This window comes from Alternaria arbusti (genome assembly GCF_024043155.1).
Source record: "Alternaria arbusti strain BMP 1465 chromosome Unknown scaffold_4, whole genome shotgun sequence".
Classification (NCBI taxonomy): domain Eukaryota; kingdom Fungi; phylum Ascomycota; class Dothideomycetes; order Pleosporales; family Pleosporaceae; genus Alternaria; species Alternaria arbusti.
The window spans coordinates 1668534-1691500 of NW_026249944.1; the positions used below are offsets into that span (position 1 = coordinate 1668534).

The 22967-nt window shown below is 54.1% G+C and overlaps 10 protein-coding genes across 10 annotated transcripts; 4 read left to right on the forward strand and 6 right to left on the reverse strand.

Moving 5' to 3' along the window:
- Positions 1-78: 78 nt before the first annotated feature.
- Positions 79-2865, reverse strand: J4E86_004213 (uncharacterized protein; the record flags this gene model as incomplete). The annotated part of the gene is made up of 1 exon (XM_051444757.1): positions 79-2865. One exon carries the CDS (start codon positions 2863-2865, stop codon positions 79-81), a length of 2787 nt encoding a protein of 928 aa, XP_051304382.1.
- An 858-nt stretch (positions 2866-3723) lies between these two features.
- On the forward strand, positions 3724-4767 carry J4E86_004214 (uncharacterized protein; the record flags this gene model as incomplete). The annotated part of the gene is made up of 1 exon (XM_051444758.1): positions 3724-4767. One exon carries the CDS (start codon positions 3724-3726, stop codon positions 4765-4767), a length of 1044 nt encoding a protein of 347 aa, XP_051304383.1.
- Positions 4768-5260: 493 nt separating this feature from the next.
- On the forward strand, positions 5261-7039 carry J4E86_004215 (uncharacterized protein; the record flags this gene model as incomplete). Its single annotated transcript, XM_051444759.1, has 5 exons — positions 5261-5397; positions 5451-5960; positions 6011-6167; positions 6269-6601; positions 6668-7039. The coding sequence occupies 5 exons, from the start codon at positions 5261-5263 to the stop codon at positions 7037-7039; spliced, it is 1509 nt and encodes a 502-aa protein (XP_051304384.1).
- Positions 7040-7133: 94 nt separating this feature from the next.
- On the reverse strand, positions 7134-8102 carry J4E86_004216 (putative secondary metabolism biosynthetic enzyme; the record flags this gene model as incomplete). Its single annotated transcript, XM_051444760.1, has 2 exons — positions 7134-7936; positions 7988-8102. The coding sequence occupies 2 exons, from the start codon at positions 8100-8102 to the stop codon at positions 7134-7136; spliced, it is 918 nt and encodes a 305-aa protein (XP_051304385.1).
- Positions 8103-8571: 469 nt separating this feature from the next.
- J4E86_004217 (uncharacterized protein) lies at positions 8572-9481 on the forward strand (the record flags this gene model as incomplete). Its single annotated transcript, XM_051444761.1, has 2 exons — positions 8572-8821; positions 8871-9481. The coding sequence occupies 2 exons, from the start codon at positions 8572-8574 to the stop codon at positions 9479-9481; spliced, it is 861 nt and encodes a 286-aa protein (XP_051304386.1).
- A 611-nt stretch (positions 9482-10092) lies between these two features.
- Positions 10093-14579, forward strand: J4E86_004218 (uncharacterized protein; the record flags this gene model as incomplete). Its single annotated transcript, XM_051444762.1, has 5 exons — positions 10093-10123; positions 10173-10448; positions 10498-10701; positions 10746-14488; positions 14547-14579. The coding sequence occupies 5 exons, from the start codon at positions 10093-10095 to the stop codon at positions 14577-14579; spliced, it is 4287 nt and encodes a 1428-aa protein (XP_051304387.1).
- Positions 14580-15013: 434 nt separating this feature from the next.
- Positions 15014-16513, reverse strand: J4E86_004219 (uncharacterized protein; the record flags this gene model as incomplete). The annotated part of the gene is made up of 3 exons (XM_051444763.1): positions 15014-15394; positions 15454-16351; positions 16410-16513. 3 exons carry the CDS (start codon positions 16511-16513, stop codon positions 15014-15016), a joined length of 1383 nt encoding a protein of 460 aa, XP_051304388.1.
- Positions 16514-16858: 345 nt separating this feature from the next.
- Positions 16859-18680, reverse strand: J4E86_004220 (uncharacterized protein; the record flags this gene model as incomplete). The annotated part of the gene is made up of 3 exons (XM_051444764.1): positions 16859-17129; positions 17187-18042; positions 18092-18680. The coding sequence occupies 3 exons, from the start codon at positions 18678-18680 to the stop codon at positions 16859-16861; spliced, it is 1716 nt and encodes a 571-aa protein (XP_051304389.1).
- Positions 18681-19512: 832 nt separating this feature from the next.
- On the reverse strand, positions 19513-21037 carry J4E86_004221 (uncharacterized protein; the record flags this gene model as incomplete). Its single annotated transcript, XM_051444765.1, has 2 exons — positions 19513-20005; positions 20061-21037. The coding sequence occupies 2 exons, from the start codon at positions 21035-21037 to the stop codon at positions 19513-19515; spliced, it is 1470 nt and encodes a 489-aa protein (XP_051304390.1).
- A 795-nt stretch (positions 21038-21832) lies between these two features.
- Positions 21833-22778, reverse strand: YPT1 (GTP-binding protein of the rab; the record flags this gene model as incomplete). The annotated part of the gene is made up of 5 exons (XM_051444766.1): positions 21833-22027; positions 22082-22309; positions 22364-22411; positions 22467-22617; positions 22765-22778. 5 exons carry the CDS (start codon positions 22776-22778, stop codon positions 21833-21835), a joined length of 636 nt encoding a protein of 211 aa, XP_051304391.1.
- Positions 22779-22967: the final 189 nt, after the last annotated feature.

The following is a 22967-nucleotide window of genomic DNA, read 5'->3' on the forward strand; positions in this document are numbered from 1 at the left end:
ATCTCTATACTATCTCAAAACATGGTATCACAGGTTAAGCTCAAATGACTCCGCCCATCCCAACTCCTACCAAACGAATTATTCTCCATCTGGAATAAAGCCTGCCGTATCTCCTGCAGCATTCCGTCTTCTGAGCTCGCGTTCCACAGCCCTCAACATGAGCTGCGCATCGTCGAGCGTCAATTCCTCTCCACCCCTCATGCTCGCCAATAGCTCCGCAAATTCCGGGTCGTCAGGCTCAATGATCTCAACCCTTCTACCCTTTGTCTTTGGCTTTGGTGGTGGCAATGGCATGAAGGCTCTATTCGTGCTGCCGAACTTGGCAATCATCTCCTCAAATTCGCCTTGTGGGGTGCTCTGGCTTGTGACGGCCCCGCCAGCACCGATGCGCCAGACGTCTTGTTTCTCATCTTCCTGATCGTCGTCGATCTTGATAGCGGTACGGATGACGACGTTGAAGTCGCCGCCTCCTCCGACGTCGAGATACCCGAGAACACCTGAGTATATGCCTCGCCTCACGCCACTCTCCACGGTGTGAAGGATTTCGCATGAGCGCTTCTTGGGCGCCCCAGTCATACTTCCTGGTGGCAGACTCTCGACGAAAGCGTCGAACCCTAAGTATGGCACCGAGTGTTTGGTTGGCTTTTTGGAAGCGTATTCCACAGGGTCTTCCCAATCTTCCGGGGTGGTAGGCTTGTAGATTCCGCTGGGTACGGCGTCGACGACTGAGACTAGTTGCCACAGTGTTTCGTATTCTTCGACTTCCATGAGCTGGCTCACTCGGACGTTCTCGGAGCCGTAGACACCGTGAAGCTGATGGCGGGTAAGATCGACAATCATGAGATTTTCTGCGCGTTCCTTGGACGACGAGAGGATGTCGTGGGCCATCTCGGCAGTTACACCAGGTTTCTTCTGCACTGTTCCTTTGATCGGCCGGCATTGTGCAGTTTGCGATCGGTCCCAGCTTATGTACCGCTCTGGCGAGGAGCACAGTATATGTACATTATGCATCCTCATGTAGGCGCTGAATGGCGCCGGATTTTGACCAGTCAGACGTTTGTAGAGGTTCCAGGAATGTTCGTTGTCCTCCGAGTGAGATATTCTGCACGCTGTTGGCTTGCGAGCGCGAACCTCGTTGCGAGTTGTGAGGCACAACTCGTAGCTCTGGCCATCTGCTATCGAGTCCTTACAAGCACTGACTTTGTCGCAGTAATCGTCTTCGCCAACTGTGAGCTGATGGCACGACTCAATATACTGGTGCATGGTGCCATGCGTCTCGAAAGGGTCGACCTGTCTCATTGCAGCAGAGTTCGGGGTAGTCTCTCGTGATTTGAACCCTGCATGCTCATACAGTCTCTCTATTGTGTTGATGACCCAATCTTGGTCACAGGGACCGCGAATACTTTGAACATAGATCTTTTTGATCTGGTGGTCAAAGACAATGCTCCTTGTTATGTAGGCGAAGCAGATGTCCGGATATGAGGCTTCTTCGTGGCTGTTGACGTCAATTGTTTCTAGACCAGCCTCGTAAGATGCATATCCCATCAAACCTCCCCAGAAAGGAGCCCATGTTGAACCCTGTGGCGGAGTCGAGGGCTGAAGGCTCTTCATAACTTCTCGTACGTAGGGCCAAGGGTCGGCCACGGTCCAGTCTGTGTGCACTTGGTCTTTACCATCTCTGAGCTCCATTCTGCGGGTGCCAGCGTAATAATGTAGGCGCAGAGTCTCTTCTGGGATGACAACACCAATAATGCTGTATCTGCCTGTTCCCACAGCCATGGGCACGAGGTTCGATTGCAATCCCGACTCTAACACTATGGCTTCGCCTCTTGATAACTCGAAGAGCTCACAGGCATCCGCAACGGTAAGTCGTCCACTTCCCGTGGTCGCACAATGCACAGTACTCGGTGGTAGATCCGGTAATGACTGCCCGTCCCCGTGCGCAATGAGTGAAGCCAGCTCGAAGGGTGTGATTGTGTCGCTGTCAAGTTTTGCGACGAAATCGGTGTAAGAGCGTTTGGTCTGTTTCTTCGTGCCGTAGAGCCCCAATTCTCGTCGGAAATCATCAGCAGTCATCGGCAAAGACGGCACGTTAGATGTGAGACCATGCTTGGGGACGTTCCTGAACACACGCTTCCGGTTCCAGGCTTGGGCGTCCTCCCACCAATTGCGAATGATGCGCTTGCCCTCGTCATTTGTACATATCGACTCTGGATGAAATTGGACTCCCCAGAACGGCTTCTGCAAGTGTTTGACGCCCATGAGAACGGCACCGTTGAGATCGCTATCAAAATCCCACGCCAACGGCTCCAACTGGGGGCAGGTCTCGGTGGGTTCCCAAAGCTGTGCAGGATACCGTACAGCGCGCTTGTTTTGTATGGGATGATCGAGTTTGACTTGCAAAGAGTGGTACTGCGTTGCTAACAGACTCTCCACACCGCGGAAGATTGACTGGCTCTTGTGTAAGACGGCCGTTATGATACCGTGCTTTGGTTCCGCGAGCCGCTCGATATCGGTTCCAAATGCAAGGCATAACGACTGGAATCCGAGACATATACCGAGCACTGGAATAATCTGGTCATCCCGAAGTTTCCAGAGTTCCTTCATTAGACCAACATCTTCGTCACACTTCGCCCAGCCAGGTCCTGGCCCTGCGATGACGGCATCAAAGCTCTTCAAATAGTCGGTAAATGCTGTGTACTCCCCAGAGGCTGATGGCTTCGCAAAAATGGGATCATCGATGAAGATTTTGATGATTTCCGCGTCTACATTCTGTTCGACCAGCGCGACAATGTTGTTTGAGAAAGAGTCGTAGGCGTCCAGGCAGAGTATCCTTGGGCGCTGAGTCAGAACGGCAGGCGCCATCGCTTTGGCCTTGGATATGGAGCCCGGGATGGTCGGACAGTGCGTATGATGTTTCTACAACAGATTTCAATATTGAATCGTCGAGACAGTCAGACCAGACGTCTCAGCGACAGCCAGGTGTTGTATCGTGGTAGGTGAAAAGTTGAAGAGGTAGTAGGGCTGAAATCTTATCCCGTGATAACTCCGGCGATCCGCCGGTGCAAGTGCGGAACCGTGGATCGGGATTGTAGGCGTACCTTGGCTGTATTCGAGTAGATGGAAGGCTGACAGTAGTAGAGCGGTGAGAGCGGTGGTAAAGCGATGGAAGTGTTACAATGAACGATAACGATCTCATGCCAGGACGCCACCTGGTTAGGGTCAATAGGCCCCAGATGCAGGGTCCAACGGAAGCAGCCGCTTAGCTGCTCGACGCATCTGAGGTGTGCATGTCCTCGAAAAGGAAAGCAACCTTCGCTAATGTTGTTTCACCCAGCCGATCGACCTCTTGCCACCTCCTTAAAACCCCGCGCCATGTTCTAGAAGTCAGAGACGCGTTACAGCCATCCCACGCGCGCTACAGCAGCCCCACGAAGTCGAACCTCTTCACTCTCACAGGTGCCAGGAAAGAGTCTACTGGACGACACATAGAGCAATATTGGTATAGTCTCTAACTCAGCCTGACTGTATCGATCTGCGCATCAGATATCAGAATGCCACAAGATACCCTTTAGTAATGATGGCATCGGACATGATCACGCCTCGGCATACTAAGGTGGGCATCGCGCTTGGGCCATGTCGTCATGTCGAGATTCTTCCGCAGCGTTTCCACGGCGAGAGACCACGACATCTTGTTGAAGACGGCCAAATCCCATAGACGCCATGTCTTGGCTCAAACGGCGAGCAGGGCCCTTGATAGTACTCGGGACCTCAGCCATTGGCGGCGCCGCCTATCGCTTCACGAAATCCGCCGACCCCTCCGACGCATCGTTGAACCCGCATACCTTCACGCCGTACACGCTTGTAGACAAACAGCCCGTCTCGTCGACCAGCGCGATATTTACATTGCGCAATAGTAATGGCGTCTCAGACACGGAAAGTGTGAAGGAGGTGTGGAAGCGCAGTATCTGGAGTGTCCAGATTAAGCAGCCACAACTACAGATTGCGCGCGCATACACACCGCTGCCGCCTTTGCCCCCAGACGTCCACAAGAATGGTGAGAATGAGCCTGAGGATATGAGGCTGCTCATACGGCAAGAACAGGGAGGCGAGGTCTCGACCTACCTGCACCGACTACCCGAACAATCCACCGTCGAGCTACGAGGACCGAACACCGAACTTGAGCTTCCGCGCGATATCATAGAGGTAGTCTTCTTGGCAGGCGGGACCGGCATAGCACCCGCGATGCAGGTTGCGCAAGCCCTAGGGAGAAGGACTGGAAGCCGGATGCACATACTATGGGCGAACAGGCGGCGTGAAGAATGTGTAGGTGGCGTCAGCGACGACAGAGGCAGTACAACATCTGCACTAGATCGAGTAGGCTGGTGGCAGAGCTTCTTCGGTTCCAGCGAGTCTGTTGCAGCTGCACCACTTGCCGAGGACTCATCTACCGCGTCCAAGGGCATTGTGGTGAAGGAACTGGATGCGCTCAAGAAGCGGAGCGAAGCAACGAAAGGCGAAGGCCTCCGTGTCAACTACTACGTCGACGAGGAGAAGACATTTATCCATCCATCCGAGGTCGAGAAGAAGATACAAAGGCAACGGGTGGAGAACGGCTCAAGGTTGATCATAGTATCAGGTCCAGATGGATTCATCGAGCATTGGGCAGGCAAGAAACTCTGGGCTAATGGAAGAGAGGTACAAGGCCCATTAGGTGGTCAATTAGGAAAGATGCAACTAGGTGAGTGGAAAGTAATTAAGCTGTAAGATAATGTACGTGTACCACGACATCCATCTCCTTCGCTCTCTATGAGCCTACCATCTTCTCTCCAGCGCATTAAGCACACTCCGCGGGCCTTGACATCGGTGTTTCTCCGACTCCGTAACTGCGCATATATGCAAGCCGGGAATAGTGCAGCCATCACTTGCCTAAATAGCGGCTAGACATTCCAGGTTATGCAACAAGCGCGGCCTCATGGATGAATTCCGCGCGCTGAATAATTCCACAATCGGCGCATTTCGATCGTTGCTCATCTAATCCCTGTCTCATCAATTCGAAACTCACATAGCATCTTTTCTCTATCAAATGCTCTTTGCGCTTCTTTCAACTTTGCGTTCAGCGTTCCGACACGAAATGGGGGCGGACGCAGCAGACGCAGACGCCGAAGTCGCCGCTTCCCTTTCCCATCATGATCAACCAATCAGCGATAAGGACCCCAACGCGCGACCAGAATGCTTTACATCGACCTTCCAAGAATGCATGTTCATCGCCTCGGTGACCATGGCTGTAGCCATGACGAGCTTCCTAACGGGGTCAATCACAGTCATGAGTTCTTTCGCCGCGCGGGATCTCAACATGACGAATGCGGAAATCACATGGATGAATGCAGCGACATCGTAAGCATACTACCAGCACAACATCTAGGCGCACACAAGCTGAGAATGAATAGACTCACAGCAGGATCCCTCCTCCTCTTCTTCGGCAGCGTAGCCGACCTCTTCGGCCGCAAAACCATGTTCATAGCCTCCATGTTCCTCTTCTCTGTCTTCTGTCTCGGCGCCGGTTTCTCCACCTCGGGCATGACTTTGGATATCCTCTGCGGCGTGCTAGGCATCTTCTCCGCGTCCTCCGTGCCCCCAGCCCAAGGCATGCTGGGCGCCATCTACGAGTTGCCCAGCCGACGCAAGAACCGCGCTTTTGGCTGTTTCAGCGCGGGAAACCCTATGGGCTTTGTTTTTGGGACTATCTTGTCGGGACTGTTCACGCAGGTGTTTAGTTGGAGAGCGGGGTTTTGGTTACTTGCTATTGTGTACTTTGTGACTAGTATTGTTGCGGCGTTTACGGTGCCGAGGGATGGGACGCCCAAGAGGAGGTTGGATGCCGAGACGGTTAAGAGGTTGGATTTGCCGGGGACGGGGTTGACGGTGCTGGGGATTGGGATGTTTTGTGCGGCGTTGAGGTATGTCCTTTACATGGGGTTGAGAAGGCATCAGACTGATTATGGAATAGTCTCGGAGGCGATGCACCGCAGGGGTGGAAGACACCATATGTTCTTGTCCTGCTGATCCTAGGTCTTATCCTCATCGCGGCGTTTGTCATATGGGAGATCAGATATCCATATGCTATGATCGATATGAAGATCTGGTATGACCGGGACTTTTCTCTTGTAAGTCCTTCTTCACGTCTACTCTTCTACCATCAACCCCACTACCACCATTACTACCAGAAGAAAAGTTTCACAGTCCACTAACACGCCCACCAATCCAGCTCCTAGTCATCCTCTCCTGCGGTTTCCTCGGCTTCCCCATCTTCTCCTTCTGGATCGCACTCTACTTCCAAACCCAACTCAACTACAACGCCCTCATGACAGGCGTGCACATGCTCCCCATGGTAATCGTAGGTCTAACAGCCAACGCCGTAGCCGCCCTCGTCCAACACAAAGTCTCCAACAAACTCCTTGTAGGCATCGGTGCCGCCGCCCTAACCGTTTCCTTCACTCTTGCAGCCGTGCAGAGGTACGGAGACTCGTACTGGGCGTTCTCGTTCCCCGCACTGTGTTTGTGTGTTATTGGGGTGGATTTCCAGTTCATTGTCGCTAATGTAAGTTTCTCTCCCTTCCAATTTCGTTGTCTATTGTTAGTGGTTCTTGACACTGATCACGAGTAGATGTACGTCCTCTCATCCATGCCTACAAACAAACAATCCATTGCCGGGTCGCTATTCCAGACTCTGACTCGTCTGTGTACTGCGATTGCGTATGGTGCTGCGACTGCCATATTTGATGCCGTTCAAAGACGTCCTGCTACCTCTGGCTACTATGCGAAAAATGCTGCCGAGCCGTTTGCGGCGGTGTTTTGGTTCGCGGTCGCGGCATCGGTACCTGGGCTGCTTCTTGTTCCCTTTCTGAGGATTGGTACGCAGGGGCATAAGGGGGATACTGGGAGGGTTAAAGTGAGTGGGGATGATGGGCATGTTGTTGCTGCTGTCAGCGAGAAGCATGGACGGAGTGATGTGGAGGAGAGAGGAGAAGTGGTGTAAACGCATATGATAGGAACATCACGAAACTCAAAACAATTCGAATATCTGAACTTTGAACATGTGCTTGGTATTGTTGAGGGCAGTTGATCCGCATCTACTGATCAGGGTTGTAGTACTTCCGCCAGTTATGTTCCTCCTTGAATCCAAGAACATCCCTAATCTTGCGGTTACTCAGCGGTGCCTCCCACTCATCCATCTCCCTTGTGATGGGCGTATTCGGCGCATACTGTTCCAGAAACTGCTTTGTCGGGAACGTAGCAGTGATGGTATCGTTCGTTGCGTTGAAGACCTGGAAGCCTAGTCCATCCTTCTGTACGCATAGATCGCAAATCTGACCAAGATCGCGAGCATCAATGTACGCCCAAGCGTTCCTCTTGCGGCACTCTGGGGACTTGATGTACTTTGGGAAGTCGCGCTCGTACTCATGGGGCTCGATAACGTTTCCAATGCGGAGGGCGTATATGTCGGCGTCGAATCTGCGGGCAAATCCACGTGCTACGCGCTCGCCGCAGAGTTTGGAGATGGCGTAGGTGTCCATGGGGTTTACGTCCATATCTTCAGTCAGTGGGAATGCGGTGTAGTCGAGATCTCCTTGGCCAAAGCACACTTCGTAGGTTGTTTCGCTGCTAGCGATGATGATTTTCTTGACGCCGAGCTTGCACGCTGCCTCGATAACATTGTATGTGGACCTCACGTTGCCAGCATAGCACTCGTTGTCGGGTACCAGCATGTTTCGTGCGTAGGCTGCGAAGTGAATGACTGCGTCTGGTGGGCCGGGTACGTGAGGACCTTCATAGCCGGCGAAGTTGAAGTGGGTTGTGAGCGCGTTGAAGACTTGGCCGCTGTCTGTGAGGTCGGTTTTGAGGGTGAAGACTCCGGCGTTCGGGTCGGGAAAGTCTGGTTGATGTCAATTCATAGAACATTGCAGCGAAGAAATCGGGAATGTACCTGTCAAGTCAAGATTGAGTACCGAGTAGCCCTTCTTGATGAGTTCTGGGATGACATGGCGTCCAGCCTTTCCTGAGCCGCCGGTGAAGACGATGCGCTTCCCTGAGGTGGCCATTGTGGAGAATTTGGGGAGTGGGAGAATGTTCTTGTATGTTCGCGATCTAATACTCGATATGTTAGTGGTAGCTTGGGCATGGGGTAACTGCGGGGTCGTTCTTACCCTTTGTAAACAAAAGGTCTAACTGGCGTTTTAGGGAAGCTGCTGAGACGAAATTGAAAAATCATCCAAGGGACTGTTGAGCAGAGATATCCTCATCTTTATAGGCGTCATTGTACATCTGGAGATCGATCGTCCCACCGGGACATCTCAATGCGAACAGGCGTGGCGAGGACGGTAGCTGCAGCGGGATGTAGATGGTCGGTAAACTTACGTCACGACCCCTACCCCGGCATTTGGAGGTTGGACCCACCTGAGCACGCTTTTCGGTCGTACGACTAGCGCGCGAAGACAGCGAATCCTCCGCAATTGCCATTTCACCACCTAGCACATCTTCACCTATGGTCGCATATCCCTATCCACACAGATGACCAGCGGTCTGATGCGGCGCTTCTCCACGTTTGCCCGCACGCAACTCCCCACTAGGACAGCGAGATCGCTCACTGCGCCCCGGCTGCTGGGGCTCAAGCAGTACAAGAGGACCCTCAGCGACGCCGGCGCGAGACAGGCATCCGTGTCAAGGCACTGGTTCACTAGCTCGTCGCCATGCTCCCATCCGGAATCCGATGAACGCGAGAAGGCGCGTTCGAATGAGCGCAACTTGAAACTCGGAAACAGTAGGTGGCGCCTTCTAGAAGCAGGAGTACATGGCTGACACGGTCACAGCAATTCGAGTACTCCACGATCGCCTACCTTCGCTCTTAATATCGCCGCTACCGCAAGATATACTCTCCCCGCAGATCAGCCTTCAACTGTTCCCCTCGACTCACCCGCACCTACCCACCGTGAGCGGGAGGATTTCATACGCGGCAGCATTATGGACTGCACCGGTCGCATGGGGCCAAGTCCCCGTACTGGGCAATGTAAAGCTCAAGATATTGTCTGAGCGCATGGTCAAGAATGGAGGATCAACCACAAGCAACGTACGCAACGAGAAGCTCATAGTCCGGTGGCAGACATGCAGATCGGAGAAGGAGAACGGCCAGGTCAGCGACGTAGTCGAAAAGATTACGAGCATTGTCGCAGGATCCAAGAGGCCGCACCAGGAATTCACTGGGCTGTTCAAGTTCGAGTTCGACGAAGAGGGGCGCATCTTGAATCACATCATCGAGCACACGGAAGAGGGCCAGCACTGGGACAGGACGGCCAAGGTTATCAGTGTCACTGACTGGCTGCTGGGACGGGCGTGGGGGAGGCGTGAGGAAGTGAGCCCTAGTCTGGCTTTTGTCAAGTGCTGGAGAGAGAAGAACAGCCGGGGTCGTGGCGAGCGGCGATGAAGCGTGGGTGTACAGGCCCTTCACCACTCTATTGTACAAGACTTGTAATCACGAAGTAATGACAACACGCATCCTCACACAGCAGCGTCAAATTCACATGCGGATCCACCGCTGATGACCCGGTGCGTCAGGTTACACATCCGGAATAATTCTGCGTGTGCGATTGGCCGGGGGCTTGGGTGAAATGCGGAGGCCGGCCATGTGCATGGAAATGAGTGGCAGGGCGGGATGGGATGCATCGACAGCGTGGCTGGGCCCGTGACAGCTGCTGTGTTCCCGCCCAATAGACGAGTTGTGAGCATCGACGCAGCACTAACGACTAACTCGCGCCTAGCATCACTAGGATCAAGCTTCCGGCGCATCTCCCCAAGGCCAACCCTCCACCAACATTGCTACCACCATCGCGCCCCCTTCACCCCCAAGGGCTTTCCATCGCTACTCGAGAGGTGTTTTTTCGCGTGTAGCCGCCGGCCGCTAGTCCTGCAGCAGTCCACCGCCCGGCCGCCCAAAGCTTCCCCGCTCCATTACACGACAGCGCCGGGAGCTTCAGCCTCATCCACCCAGGCAGAAGCCTAACAACCACGAGCGCCGTCCCCGGAGCCCACACAGCCATGGCGGACCTCGCACAGAGCGGCGAATTGAGTGCGTGCTGACACATACACCTGCCCAAGTCCCAGCTAACGCGGCGCAGACCAGCCCGTCCTCAACCTGACGCCCGAGGAGAAGCGCGTCTTCCAGTTCCTCTTCCAGCAAGCCGACACGGAGAAGCTGGGCGTCATAACAGGCGAGATTGCCGTCAAGTTCTTCGAGCGCACCAAGTTGGCACCCGCTGTCCTGGGCGAGATATGGCAGATTGCAGACACGGAGAACCGCGGTCTCCTGACCATGGCCGGCTTCTGCCAGGTCCTGCGCCTCATCGGACACTACCAGGCCGGCAGAGACCCCGCCCCAGAGCTGGCCTTTAGACGTATGACCTCAATTGCCCTCAGTATAGCCATGCGCTGACACTCCCGCAGCTGCGCCCCTGCCCAAGTTCGAGGGCTTGAACATCCCATCCGCTCCTCCCGCCGCCCCGAGCTTCTCTCCACAACCCACCGGTTCGATACAACCGCAGATGAGCGGCAACGGCCCCATCCGCGTGCCTCCGCTAGTACCTGCCAAGGCTGCTGAATACGCAGGCCTCTTCGAGAAGTCTGGGGCCGTCAATGGCGTGCTCTCTGGTATGTGTCTTGATACTCGGCTAGTGCGGCTCTAACATTTCCAGGCGAGAATGCAAAGGAGATCTTCGAGAAAGCGCGGTTACCCAATGAAGTCCTCGGTCGCATCTGGAATCTTTCCGACACGGAGCAGCGCGGCGCTCTGAACGTCACCGAATTCATCATCGCCATGCACATGCTTGCCTCTTACCGAACTGGCAACATGAAGGCCCTCCCGACCGCCCTACCCCCAGGCCTGTACGAAGCCGCCTCACGACGGGGACAACTCCCACCTCCACCCGGCCGACCAGACCAATCCATGTCCATCCCGCGCCAGTTCAGCGGTCAGCAAAACCAGCCGCGGCAATCGAGTCCCCTTGGACGAACGCCCTTTGGAGCACCGGCTCCAGCACCCCAACCGACCGGCAGCGATTGGCTCATCAGCCCACAAGAGAAGGCGTCTTACGACAACCTCTTCAAGACGGTTGACACCATGGGTCGCGGTTTTATCACTGGCGACCAGGCAGTGCGCTTTTTCAGCGATTCCGGCCTGCCCGAAGATGTTCTCGCAGGAATATGGGACCTCGCAGACATCAATTCGGAAGGTCAGCTGTCCAAGGACGAGTTCGCAGTCGCAATGTACCTCATCCGTCAACAACGGAAGGGAGACCAGCTTCCAGCAACGCTACCACCCAGCCTGATCCCCCCGAGCTTACGAACAGCCGCCAACCAAGCAGTACCAGTAGCTGCTCCTCAGCCAGCGCCACCCGTTCCTCGCGCCGCCAAATCAGCTGCAGATGATCTTTTCGGACTCGACGCCTTCACAGCACCGGCTCCTGCTCCTCAGCAACCGCAATCGACAGGCGGCTCGGCTACCTTCAGCAAGCCATTCGAGGCGGATCCTTTCGGAAGCAAGCCAACTTCACCCACGTCTCCTCATCCGTTCCAGCCGCAACCGCGAAACCCCGCTTCCACCTTCAAGCCGTTCATGCCTAGTTCTTCATTCGGTCAGACTCTTACTGCGCATTCTACAGGCCAATCGGGTACCTCTGGCGTGCCCCAACACTCCACACCATCCGCAATGGACGATTTGCTGGGTGGAGAGGATGTTGCTGAGATCAACAAGAAGCTGACACAAGACTCGACTGACCTGGCCAACATGTCTAATCAGATGACCACTCTCCGAAACCAGATGCAGGAAGTTCAGAACAAGAAGACTGCGACCGAGGGCGATCTCAACAGTGTTAACACTCAGAAGCGCGATCTCGAGCTGCGCCTCTCTCAGTTCAAGACCCAGTACGACCAGGAAGTCAAGGCTGTCAAGGCGCTAGAGGACCGACTGGCTGCCTCTCACAACGAGACCCGCAAGCTGCAACAGGACCTTGCTATGATCGAGGGCTCTTACCAGGATCTCCAGAATCAGCACCGCCAGGTGGGAGGCCAACTTGAGGCTGACCAACGTGAGAACAACAGCTTGAAAGAACGCATCCGCCAGCTCAACACCGAGATCGGACAGCTGCGACCTCAGCTTGACAAGATGAGGAACGATGCCCGACAGCAGAAGGGCATGGTTGCTATCAACAAGAAGCAGCTTGCTACCAATGAGGGAGAACGCGACAAGATCAGGAACGAAATGAACGACTTGACCAAGTCGCAGGAAGAGGGCACACGCAGTCCGCAGGCCCAGACCCCCGCCGTCGCCGTCAGCCCTGCAGCGTCCACTACAAGCCAGAGCACGAACCCATTCTTCCGCAAGTCGCCCCAACCTGTTGCGGAGAACACCATGTCGCCATCTGGATTCGCACGTGAAGGCCCGCACAAGGACTTTGACAGCGTTTTTGGTAGCTTCGGCACTCCTCAAAGCACAGCACCTCCCGTCTCTTTCCGTCCCGAAAACCAGAGCCAAGGTCCCAGCTTCTCTGTTCCATCCGGCCAGTCAGTACGCTCTTCCGAAGGTCCTGACGTTCCCACACCGTCTACCTCACCCCCTCTGTCTTCTTACCAGGAATCTCCCCGCGCTGCAGACCCGCCAGCTCCCCCTGAGTCGCGTCAATTCGGCTCTTCATTCCTGCCTCTGAGGGAAGGTGGCCAGCGATCCGACTCGTTCAGCTCTTCCGTGCGAGCTACTGCTCCTGCCAGCAGATACGGTGGCCCTGGCAACGAGACCCCTACAATCTCCCAGGCATCTCCTGCGAGCACACCAATAGCAGAGAAGCCCACGGTGGAGCGAACTGAAACTAACCGTACAGAAACCGACAACTTTAACCCTTCTCTATTCAATCGTAACTTCTCGTCAGCATCTCCTGTAGCCAGTATCACCAGTGATACTCAGCGCTCAACCAGAGCTGAGGACCGTAAGGATGCCTTCTCTAACTTCGGAGCACCTTCAGCTGGTGTTGACATTCCTGGTGCCTTCCCACGTGAGGCTGCTACGCCTCTTCAACAGAACCAAACTGGAGAGAGCAGTCTGAGCGCCCCCAACAGGAACATCAACCGCGCCGACCCCTTCGGCGGCACTTCTGGTGAACAACCTCGTGGAGGCAAGGATGATTTCGATGCGGCATTCGCTGGCTTCGGCCCTAGTCGTCAGAACACTGCTACTGCATCCACCACAAGCGCACCCGCGGATAACTCCAACAGGTTCAACAAGGAGTTCCCTCCGATCGAGGACCTCGCTCACGATGATGACAGCGACAGTAACGATGAGCGCGGATTCGATGACAACTTCACATCCGCGTCGCCAAACCAGAAGCGTACTAGCACAGGACAAGAGCAGCGCTCTCAGCAACAGCAGCGCCCAGGTACTGCGTCAAGTGACGAGCTGTACAGAGCCCCGCCGCCAACTACCCGCCTGGACTCCAACATCGGCGGCTTGCCCTCTCCTAGCGCACAGAAGTCCCCACCCACCTACGAGTCCACTGTGAACCAGACCAGAAGTGGATCGAACCAATTCCCCCCTGAATTCGGTGGTCTTCTTCCCGCTCGCGAAGATCCAACGTCGCCAGGATCTCCTGACACCGCGCAAGGCCCGGAGAAGTCGTACAATCCTCCTGGTGGTCACGGAGCTGCTCTCTTTGGCGGCCCTTCCAAGTCTGCGACCACATCGCCCCCTCCTCTAGATACTCCATCATCGACCGTTCCATCCGACCAATACCACTCTGCAGTATCCTACGGTGCCAATGAGAACAACAAGGGCCCATCGCCTTCCAACAACGTCCCCCAACTCGGCAAGTCTGCCTTCAACGATGACTTCGACGCCGGATTTGATGATCTAGCAGATGCCAAGGAGGATGACCGGGCTGATGACGACTTCATGTTCTCTTCGCAGAACCGTGAAGGTCTCGACGAGTTCAACCCAGTGTTTGACTCGCCAGCTGCCTCCAAGTCAAATACCATGGCTTCTCAGCAGACTCCCACCGGCAAGCCTCGTGGTGATGACAGCTTCAGTGACTTTGAACACCTGTCGCAGACGTTTGGAGGACAGCCCCAGCAGCCTCAACCCGCTGCCTCGTCCCAGGACTGGGATGCCATCTTCTCCAACCTAGAGTCGTCGCAAACCGACAAGGGCTCGCACTCGCAGCAAGCATCCACTGACTTTGGCAAGTCTGTCTTTGACACTCTCGACAATGAGGAGGCTGCTGCTTCTTCATCCAAGTCTCAGGGATTATCGCCTCAGATGCCTTCGCTTGGTCGTGCAATCAGCACTGGAACCGAGCATGACGACCCTATCCTCAAGAAGCTGACTGGTATGGGCTATGGACGTAATGACGCCTTGTCTGCGCTCGAGAAGTACGACTACGACATCAATAAGGTAAGCAATGCAACCACACTCTATATAAAAGAAGGCTCAAACTAACAATTCCCAATAGGCCGCCGACCACCTGGCTTCCGGAGGAAACTAAACACTCCAATCATTCCCACTCCAAACCACCACACACACTCGCGCACCCTGGATCGCTCTTTTGTATGAGTACACATGTTTAGCATGGCTTTGTCACAACAAACTTTTCATACCCTTGAGCGTTGGACCTGTCCCTCTCCCTTTTTTCCACTGTCGCTGCGACGCACGCCCTTTCCTTTGTTCACGCTTACTCTTCTTGTACTAAAGCTTTCACTTGAGACGGAGGCTTTTGGGCCAGTCTTGGTGCTGGCTGTGTAGTAGGGAGGATTGGGTCTGAGCGACTGCTGCGTTTTGTGCACATGGTTAGTTACTTAATCTAATTCGTTCTTTGGTTGATTGATGGAATGTTGTGTGCTTGTGATGTAATGAATACGTGTTTCGATGTTGATTGGAGCTTTGTAGCCCGCTCAAATAATGTCTTGCTGTATAGCACAATCACATGAAGTCTCCACCATTACTATCCCTCGATTCGTATCGTGATTTCTGTTTCTGGAGTCCGAAAGGGCCTTCACAGTCGCCGCTGTGCCAAAAGTGATCAAGAGCGTCTGATTCCTGCCATCGGGTTTTCAGCGCTTCGCGCACCTTGAGCTTGGTTTCCATGTCTAGGGTCTGGTCCCGATTGAACAAGAATTCCGCGTCGTCGCTCTCGTTTTCTGGTCCTTCTTCTTCTTCTTCTTCGTCGCTTTCTTCATCCGTTACCTCCTCGTCTTCCTCGCTGTCTTCGTTCGTGTCTTGCTCATTCTTGTCGCTTGCAACATTAGGCGGACGGAGAACGTAATGCCGGGCAGAGTCCCCATCTGCATCCTCTTCTTTCTCCTATCACTCATTAGCCCCACTCGTGCAGACACTCGCGTGATAATTAGCAAACCGCATACCTTTTGCCACTCCCCTTCCGTCATGCTGAAGAATCGACAAGGCGGCACCCACTGGCCTTTCACTCTTTCAGCAGATGTCAAATACCTGATTCCTACATCTTCAATTCTCTTTTGGCGTGGTGTACACCAGTCGTCTAAATTTGCCTGGAACACCCTGACCGACTCCCCCCTATGTATGAGATCATACACGGGCCGTCTGATCGACTCGAGGATATTGAGCATAATTCGCTCATCTTCCATGTCGTAGGGGTGACGGTATCGATACCCACCAAGTTTGATAGTTCCAATCTGGAAAGCGGTCTCGAGGCGGATGCAAATCTCGTGTTTGCGTTTCGTAGGTAGCAGCTGGAGGTCTTGGAGGTTTTTGTGAAGAGTCGCCACTTCGTCCTCGCTTTGCATTTCAGTTCCGGAGAAGTTGAGTACCAGCGTGAACTTGCGGATAAACTGATGCGGCTTTATTCTGAGCTTGAAGGTATCGGCGCGGAACAGGTTGCTCATCTCCTGGGCAGACGTGATGTAGAAACTGTTGATACTGTAGTAAGTTTCTGTAAGTTCTTGGGCTGCGTGCGCTCCAAAGTATGCTGGATCCATAGCCCAGCATTTGGGTTGCATGTGTAGACTTTCACCGCAGATGTCGAGTGCTTCAATACCCTCGCCCCATTGCGAGTCTAACCAGCCAATGCGTATGCTCTTGCCGCACTCGACACGCCACCACATTCCGCTATATTCCGGTGTAGTTTGAGGCTGAGCTGTCGGGCCGACGATGTAGGCGTATATCATGTTTCGAAGCTCTCTTGGTAGGACGGCGTGGAACTCGCTAGCTAGTTCGCGACATGATTTTCGCGCAGCAGTTGCGGCTTCTACTGCTCTTTGGCGTTCTGAAGGGGAGGCATTGTATCTATATGTGGCTGTCGATTAGCAGAGATATTGATTCCAGTGAATGTGAGGGACTGTACATTGGTATCGAGTCGATCTGTTCGTTGAACTTGCATCTCACAAAACCCTTGGCTCTTTCAGCTTCGGCGTCCATACGGATGAAGTCAGGGTCGAGTTGCAACATAGTTGAGAAACGTGAGACGGACGTGTTGAAAGAAACCAGAGGATTACAGAAAAGAGAGGGTATGTATGTCCGCGGCACAATGCCCCGCCCTCGCAGCACCCTTACATGGAAGGTCCAATCAGCTACTGTACCTCGAAGAACGTGCATAAACGCTCGCGCCTGCATTGCATTGCATTCTATTGCTCTACCACATAGATGCAATCGTGGAGTCTTTCATGATAAGAAGTTCGATTAAAATGATACCAAATCCCCATCAAACCATCATACAGCAAAACATGCACATCATGCGCTCATACATGCAACATCTTCCCACTCAACACATATACACCCTAAATCTTCTTGTCATTAAACCTTCGAAACACCAACAGCAACAGATTCGGTTCTCACAGCAGCATCAACTTTCTCTTCATAGCGATCAAAAGCAGCAGTCCCTTGGATATGGCTGTCCTCAAACACATCGACAGTCGTGCTTGCAAACTTGCGCGCGCTGACGCGCTTCTCGAAGAGGAGATCAAGTTCAGCGAAAGAGCGGCCCTTGGGTTCGGGTAGGCGGAAGTAGGTGTAGATGATACTTAGGAAGCAGGAGCCGGCCCAGAAGAATCCGGCGTAGTTGCCCCTGGGGTGTGGTTAGCAGAGGGAAGAAGGAGAGGAAGGGAGTGAGGGAGGGACGTACCAGTTCCAGGCTCCGGGGTTGAGCATGTAGGGTGTGAGGACGGAGGTGATGATGCCGATTACGTTGTAGAGGTTGCGGCCGAGGACCACGGTCTTGATAGCGAGGCGGCGGGTTGAAAGCTCAGCAACGAGAGAGTAGCATACGGTGCCGACGGTCAACTGGTAGAACATAGCCCATACGATCATCATAGCTCCGGTAGCCATGGCGCCCTTCTCCCGCTGGGAGGCTGGTACCAGGCCAAGGAAACCCATGACGAAGAGCATAACGCATAGTCCACAAAGACCACCTAGGTAGAGTGTTCGGCGTCCGAAACCGACCTTCATGAGGTACCAAGCGCCAAAGACACCGGCCATGTTAATACCGTACTGACCCATTGCGAAGTCATACGAAGTCGATGCGGGTAGACCGGCCTGTTGGAGGAAGTAGGAAGAGTAACCCGAGAAAGCGTTTCCACTCAAGTTCTGCATCGCCCAGGCCATGCAGACAATCTCCGTACGACGCAAATCAGTACCCTTGAAGCAGTCCCAGTAGCTGGCTCCCTGGGTGATCTTCTCTTCGAGGGCGGTGGTGTGCACCATCATGGCCACCGTTTCGTCGGCATCGAAATCAGTTTCTCGGTCCAAGCTGGTGAGTCGAAGCAGGGATTTCTTCGCGTCTTCGATTCTTCCTTTACGGACTAGCCACCATGGCGACTCGGGCGCTAGGAAGACACCGATGATGAGAGGGACGGGCCACATCCATTGGAGGGCGTAGGGGATGCGGTATGACCATTCGTCATCACGGTCGACCATGGAGCGGATGACACCGATACCGATGACTTGACCAAGACCCCAGCAGAAGTTGACGTAGGTGGTTACTAATTGATGTGAGCTTGTGTATGTGAACGTAGAGCTTGTTAAACTTACAGTATCCACGTAGAGCAACAGGGCAGACCTCGCAAGCGTATGTGATAGTAAGTGTCTGGAAGACACCCCAGGGGATACCACAGAGAATCTCCGCAATCAGCAAGTGCACCACCGTCTGAGCCGTGAAGAAGATGGTGGTGAACCCAATGATCAGAAGCAAACAACCCATGACAGTGTAGCGGTATCCGATAGCCTCACTGATCCATCCATTGAGGAAAAGACCGATGATCTCGCCCACAATGACTCCGTTCGACAGTCCGGCTTGCCATGGCGCAGGAATTTCCCAAGACCCGTCCGGAAGCTGCTCGCCGTACTTTTGCTTGAACTGCGGGAATCCGAAGAAGTTGTTCAGCAGGCAGACATCGTAGCCTTCCATGACGATACACGTGCTGATGAGGACAGACCATCCAATCGCCTTGGGATAGAGTTTGATACCCTGCATCAGCGTCATCTTGCGTTCGTTGTCCGTGGCAAGCCGCGCATCGTCGACAAGCTTATTAGCAGCGCGCTTGTGATCGGACTCCTCATGTTCTCCATAATGCTCGAACGGGGGCGCGGTAGTGGGCTGAATCTCCTTCTCTTCCGCCATGATTGCTCTCTTCCGTCAACTCTACTTCTTGCAAACAGAGAAAGTCGGGCCGATGGCGATCCGGCCAGGGCTGGGCTGCTTTGGGAACGATAGTGGGGTGCTGCAACGCTGCTCCACACACTCTCGAACCAGGACAAAAGTAAAGAGAAATCCGGGGAAACTGCTACCGTGACATTGGGTGGTAGGACATGAGGCGGTCTTTAAGCATAAAATTTTGCGGGGTCTAGCATGGCTTTCGGGTAAGCGTGGCTGTAGCGGCGAACCATGCAAGCCAGGGTCTGGGTCGCGTGCAGACAGGTGGAGCTTTCATCTCCTGCGGCCGTGCGCGGACGTGATTGGGTCGTCCCATATGCGACCTTCTTGCTATGGGTTAGGAACACAGAGACGGATGCTGGTGGCTCGGGTAATTCTTCGTTCACATGGTCTCGTGGCACGCCTGGTGCATGCCCAGCTGGCCTGTCCTTGGCCAGAGCGTGGGTGTTCACGATCGGAGCGGTGGCCGACAAGCTGACCGTTGAGCTGGAGTACTGGCGCATGCTATGTGCATAGCTAGGTCAGCCACACCGAAAATCGGCAATAGCGACCGCGCCGTAGTGAATTGCTGATAGCTGTGATGTCGGAGGTTGTTGCCAGTGTACGCAAGGAATCGTACAAGTAAGCCCAAGAAGGAGTTTGCCGAGGTAGCGCCTTCGGCTTTCACCCGTACCTGGCGGTGTAGTGTCAAACGGCATGTTGAACATTCTAGAAGCTGTGGAATGTATTGCATCTGCATCAAGATGGTATTGATCTAACTATGTTCCTTGTTTGTGTCTTTAAGCCCGTGCAAGCTACATCAAGTAGTCCTGTGTACATTCGCGGGCTCCTCAATAGTGTCATCCTCCTCTACACCAGTAATTGCTTCCGGTTCTTCACTCCGCGGCTGTACCCGTCCGCCAAAGAATGCGAGAAGCAATAAATCATACGCCGCTTTCAAGCTACCAGCTGCAACAAAAGCGACCCAGAAATGATCGTTCCCAGCAAGTACACCAGTAAGACTTGGTCCACTGCTCTGGGATAGTGTCTTGAGTATATTGACTACGCCCATAACGGCGGTTCGCTCTTCTGGTAAGACCACAATCGAGAGAAAGGCTGATCGAGGGGCCTGATCCATAGAGTTGAGCACAGAGCGACCAACGAGCAGGCAGATGGTTAAAGCTAGTCCCGACGGTACAGGCAGTAGCGCGAGGAATATAGAAGAAGGCAGATGAGTGAAGACCATTGCTTGGATTAAGCCGAGACGTTTGGCTAGACTCGAGGCGAAGACATTTCCAAGTGTCGACACAAACCTGTATGTTCGTAAGCGTGTGGTTTAAGGCATACTTCGATCAGGCTGTGACTTACCATGTTGCAGACATGATGCCACCTAGCTTCCCTTTTGGTAGATCAAATTTACGTTCCATGTAGTAGTTGATCAAGCTAAAGGGGACCATCCCCGAGCCCAAAGAATCGAGGAAGAACAAGCTGCAGAGTTTAATAAGAACAATGCGACTCGACTTGGAGATCTTGCTTAGGGAATGCCAAAACTTCTTAGGCTTTTTGGGGGCTGCGTCTCGAGTTGCAGTATCTCGACTCTCTGTTTCGTCATTGTTCAGCAACGGCTCGGTCTCAACTGATACAGCAGACTTGTTCCGTTCATCGTTCCAGTCGCTGTGCTCGCATCTCTGGCTCAGGAACAGAGTCATCAGCGCCTTGACACACCCGACCCCAGTGTAAATCCAGAAGATGGCGCGATACGCATCCAGATCCGTCCAACCCTCGATAGCCTGCAGGTTGTCGACCGCAACACCACCAACTGCCAACCCCGTTGACGTGCCCAGTACAGCCAAGACGACATACCAAGTGTACACGTCCGACCTCTTGTCCTCGGCTACCAGGTGCGCTAACGTCGACTCCTCCACAGCTCTGAACGGCCCGATCTCGTTCCCACTAGGACTGATGACACCGACGATGGCTGCTAGAAGCAAAGCCACATAGTTGCTTGTTGTTGCGAAAACAGCGCCGGATATTGCCATGGACACAGCTCCAAGGAGTAATGTTCGGCGCCGTCCTAGCGTATCCGCGACAAGTGTGAGGAGGAGGCTGATGACTACATCGCCGAGCAACGTCAACGACATGAAGAGTCCGATCTGTTCATCTGAGAATCCTTGCTCTTGGAAGAAGAGTGCGAGGATAAGTGCCACGCTCCCGTATGCAAACAGACGGATGTACCGTGCCAGAATGAGGATGTAGACGTCTTTTCCAGCATGCTTCATTGTCGCGAGTCCCAGTTCGCGGCCGAGCCATTGTGCCGCTTTGACAGGCGCATCACGAACAGACATGCTCCGAGGTTCGGGATAGGGTGGGTATTATGAGCGTGGCGGAGTTGGTACACCTGGACTCTAAGACATTAGGAAGGCCAGAAGTTTTGTAGAAGGAAAAAAGAAGAGAAGAGGCTCTGGTTATGATTGCTTTTCCGAAGCCATGACGGACCGGAGTGTTTAGTGCTGCCTGGAGGCCTGGGGCCTAGTCGAGTTTCGCGTCATACGTCAGCGCCTGCATTTTACCGGATGCGGGAAGGAGCGAAGGGTACTCGGCATCCATACATGTCAAAGGGCGCATCAAGGGCGCAAATCAGTTGTCACAATATCACGCAGAGATCTTGATAAGTAGGACGTTAGCATCGAAGCTGTTGTTGAATCTTATCCATCAGTCGTGTGGTGGCTGAGCTGGCGTCTTCACATCACTAAAGCGCAAGTTTGTGTTTGTGGAACAGGCATCAAAGATCTAGGAGATGAAGTCTGATTGCCCATATTAAAGAACACCTGAGACACCGAAGGGAAGAGACCTAGTGGCCACCACAAATTGTAATGCAGACACCAGCACATCCCAGAAATCCAAACGAGAGCCCCCATTCTATGCGATCGGATGTCGCCATGCTAGCGCACAACTTCGGGATGGAAACGTGGAGATGGTGACGAATGGGAGACATGGCGGTCATGTATCAGTGAGCATTATCGTAGTACTGCACCAACCCTCGCATGGCGTAAAGGCGGGAGCTCAAACACCCACGCCGTGCATTGCTCATCCGTAGACACCGGTCCGTTCTCCGACACATAACAACTCTTCCTCTTTCTCTAGCAGCAACCACCGCCGGATCCGTTTTGGACACCCTGGCCCTGGCCGATGGGGACTGTGGGCTTGGTGTTGGCGGTTGTGGTACCCATGCGCTCCTTGATCTGGCGGGCCATGGTCAAGAAAGCTTGCTCGACGTTGGTGGCGCTCTTTGCGGAGGTCTCGAGGAAGGGGATGCCGAGGCTGTCTGCGAACTCCTGTTTGAGCTGTTAGATGGTGTGCGTCCTCTGGGGTTAGCGAGATGACGGTACCTTTGCTACGGTGTACTCGACAACCTTCTTGTCCGCCATATCGGACTTGTTGCCGACCAACAGCTTGTTGACGCCCTCGGTTGCGTATCGGTCAATCTCCTGCAGCCACTGCTTTACGTTGTTGAAAGAGTCCATGTCGGTGACATCGTAGACGACGCAGATGCCGTGGGCGCCGCGGTAGTACGAAGATGTGATGGTTCGGAAGCGCTCCTGGCCGGCGGTATCCCACTGTGATGACTGTCAGCACTCACGCCCAGACGCTGCATTCTGCAGTGTACGCACAATCTGTAGCTTCACCGTCTTGCCATCGAGCTCGATTGTTCGGATTTTCTGGGGCTTGTTAGATTATCGCCGACCGGGGCTGCAGGTGCGCGGGACAACGCACAAAGTCGACACCGATGGTCGAGATGTAGCTCTCGGTGTATGTGTCGTCGGCGAAACGGAGGAGCAGGCACGACTTTCCGACACCAGAGTCACCGATGAGGAGGAGCTTGAAGAGGTAGTCGTATCTGTCGAAGCGAGCCGTCAGCGGGAGCCTTGCATGGCACGACGGGCAGCACCAGGGCTGTCGTCGATGACAAAAAGTAACTCTGCGGGTCTTCGCGTTAGCACAGTCGCACCCCCAGATCTGGCGGCGCTGTTCCCCGGCCTGTGGCGGTGGGCGTCGCGCGGAGGTTACGTACCACTCAGGGTTCATGATGGCGGTGTTGCGGGGGTGGAAAGAGGGAAGAGACTAAGAGATGTAAGTTGGGGGTGGTCAGAGGCAGTCGTTGTGGGGTATCGCGGGTCGTCGAGGCGGACGGTGTTAAGTAGAGGGTGATGGGGTGCAATGCGCGGATACCAGATGTGAATAGCTTGGCATTCAGCCAGGCCCAAATCCGTGGTC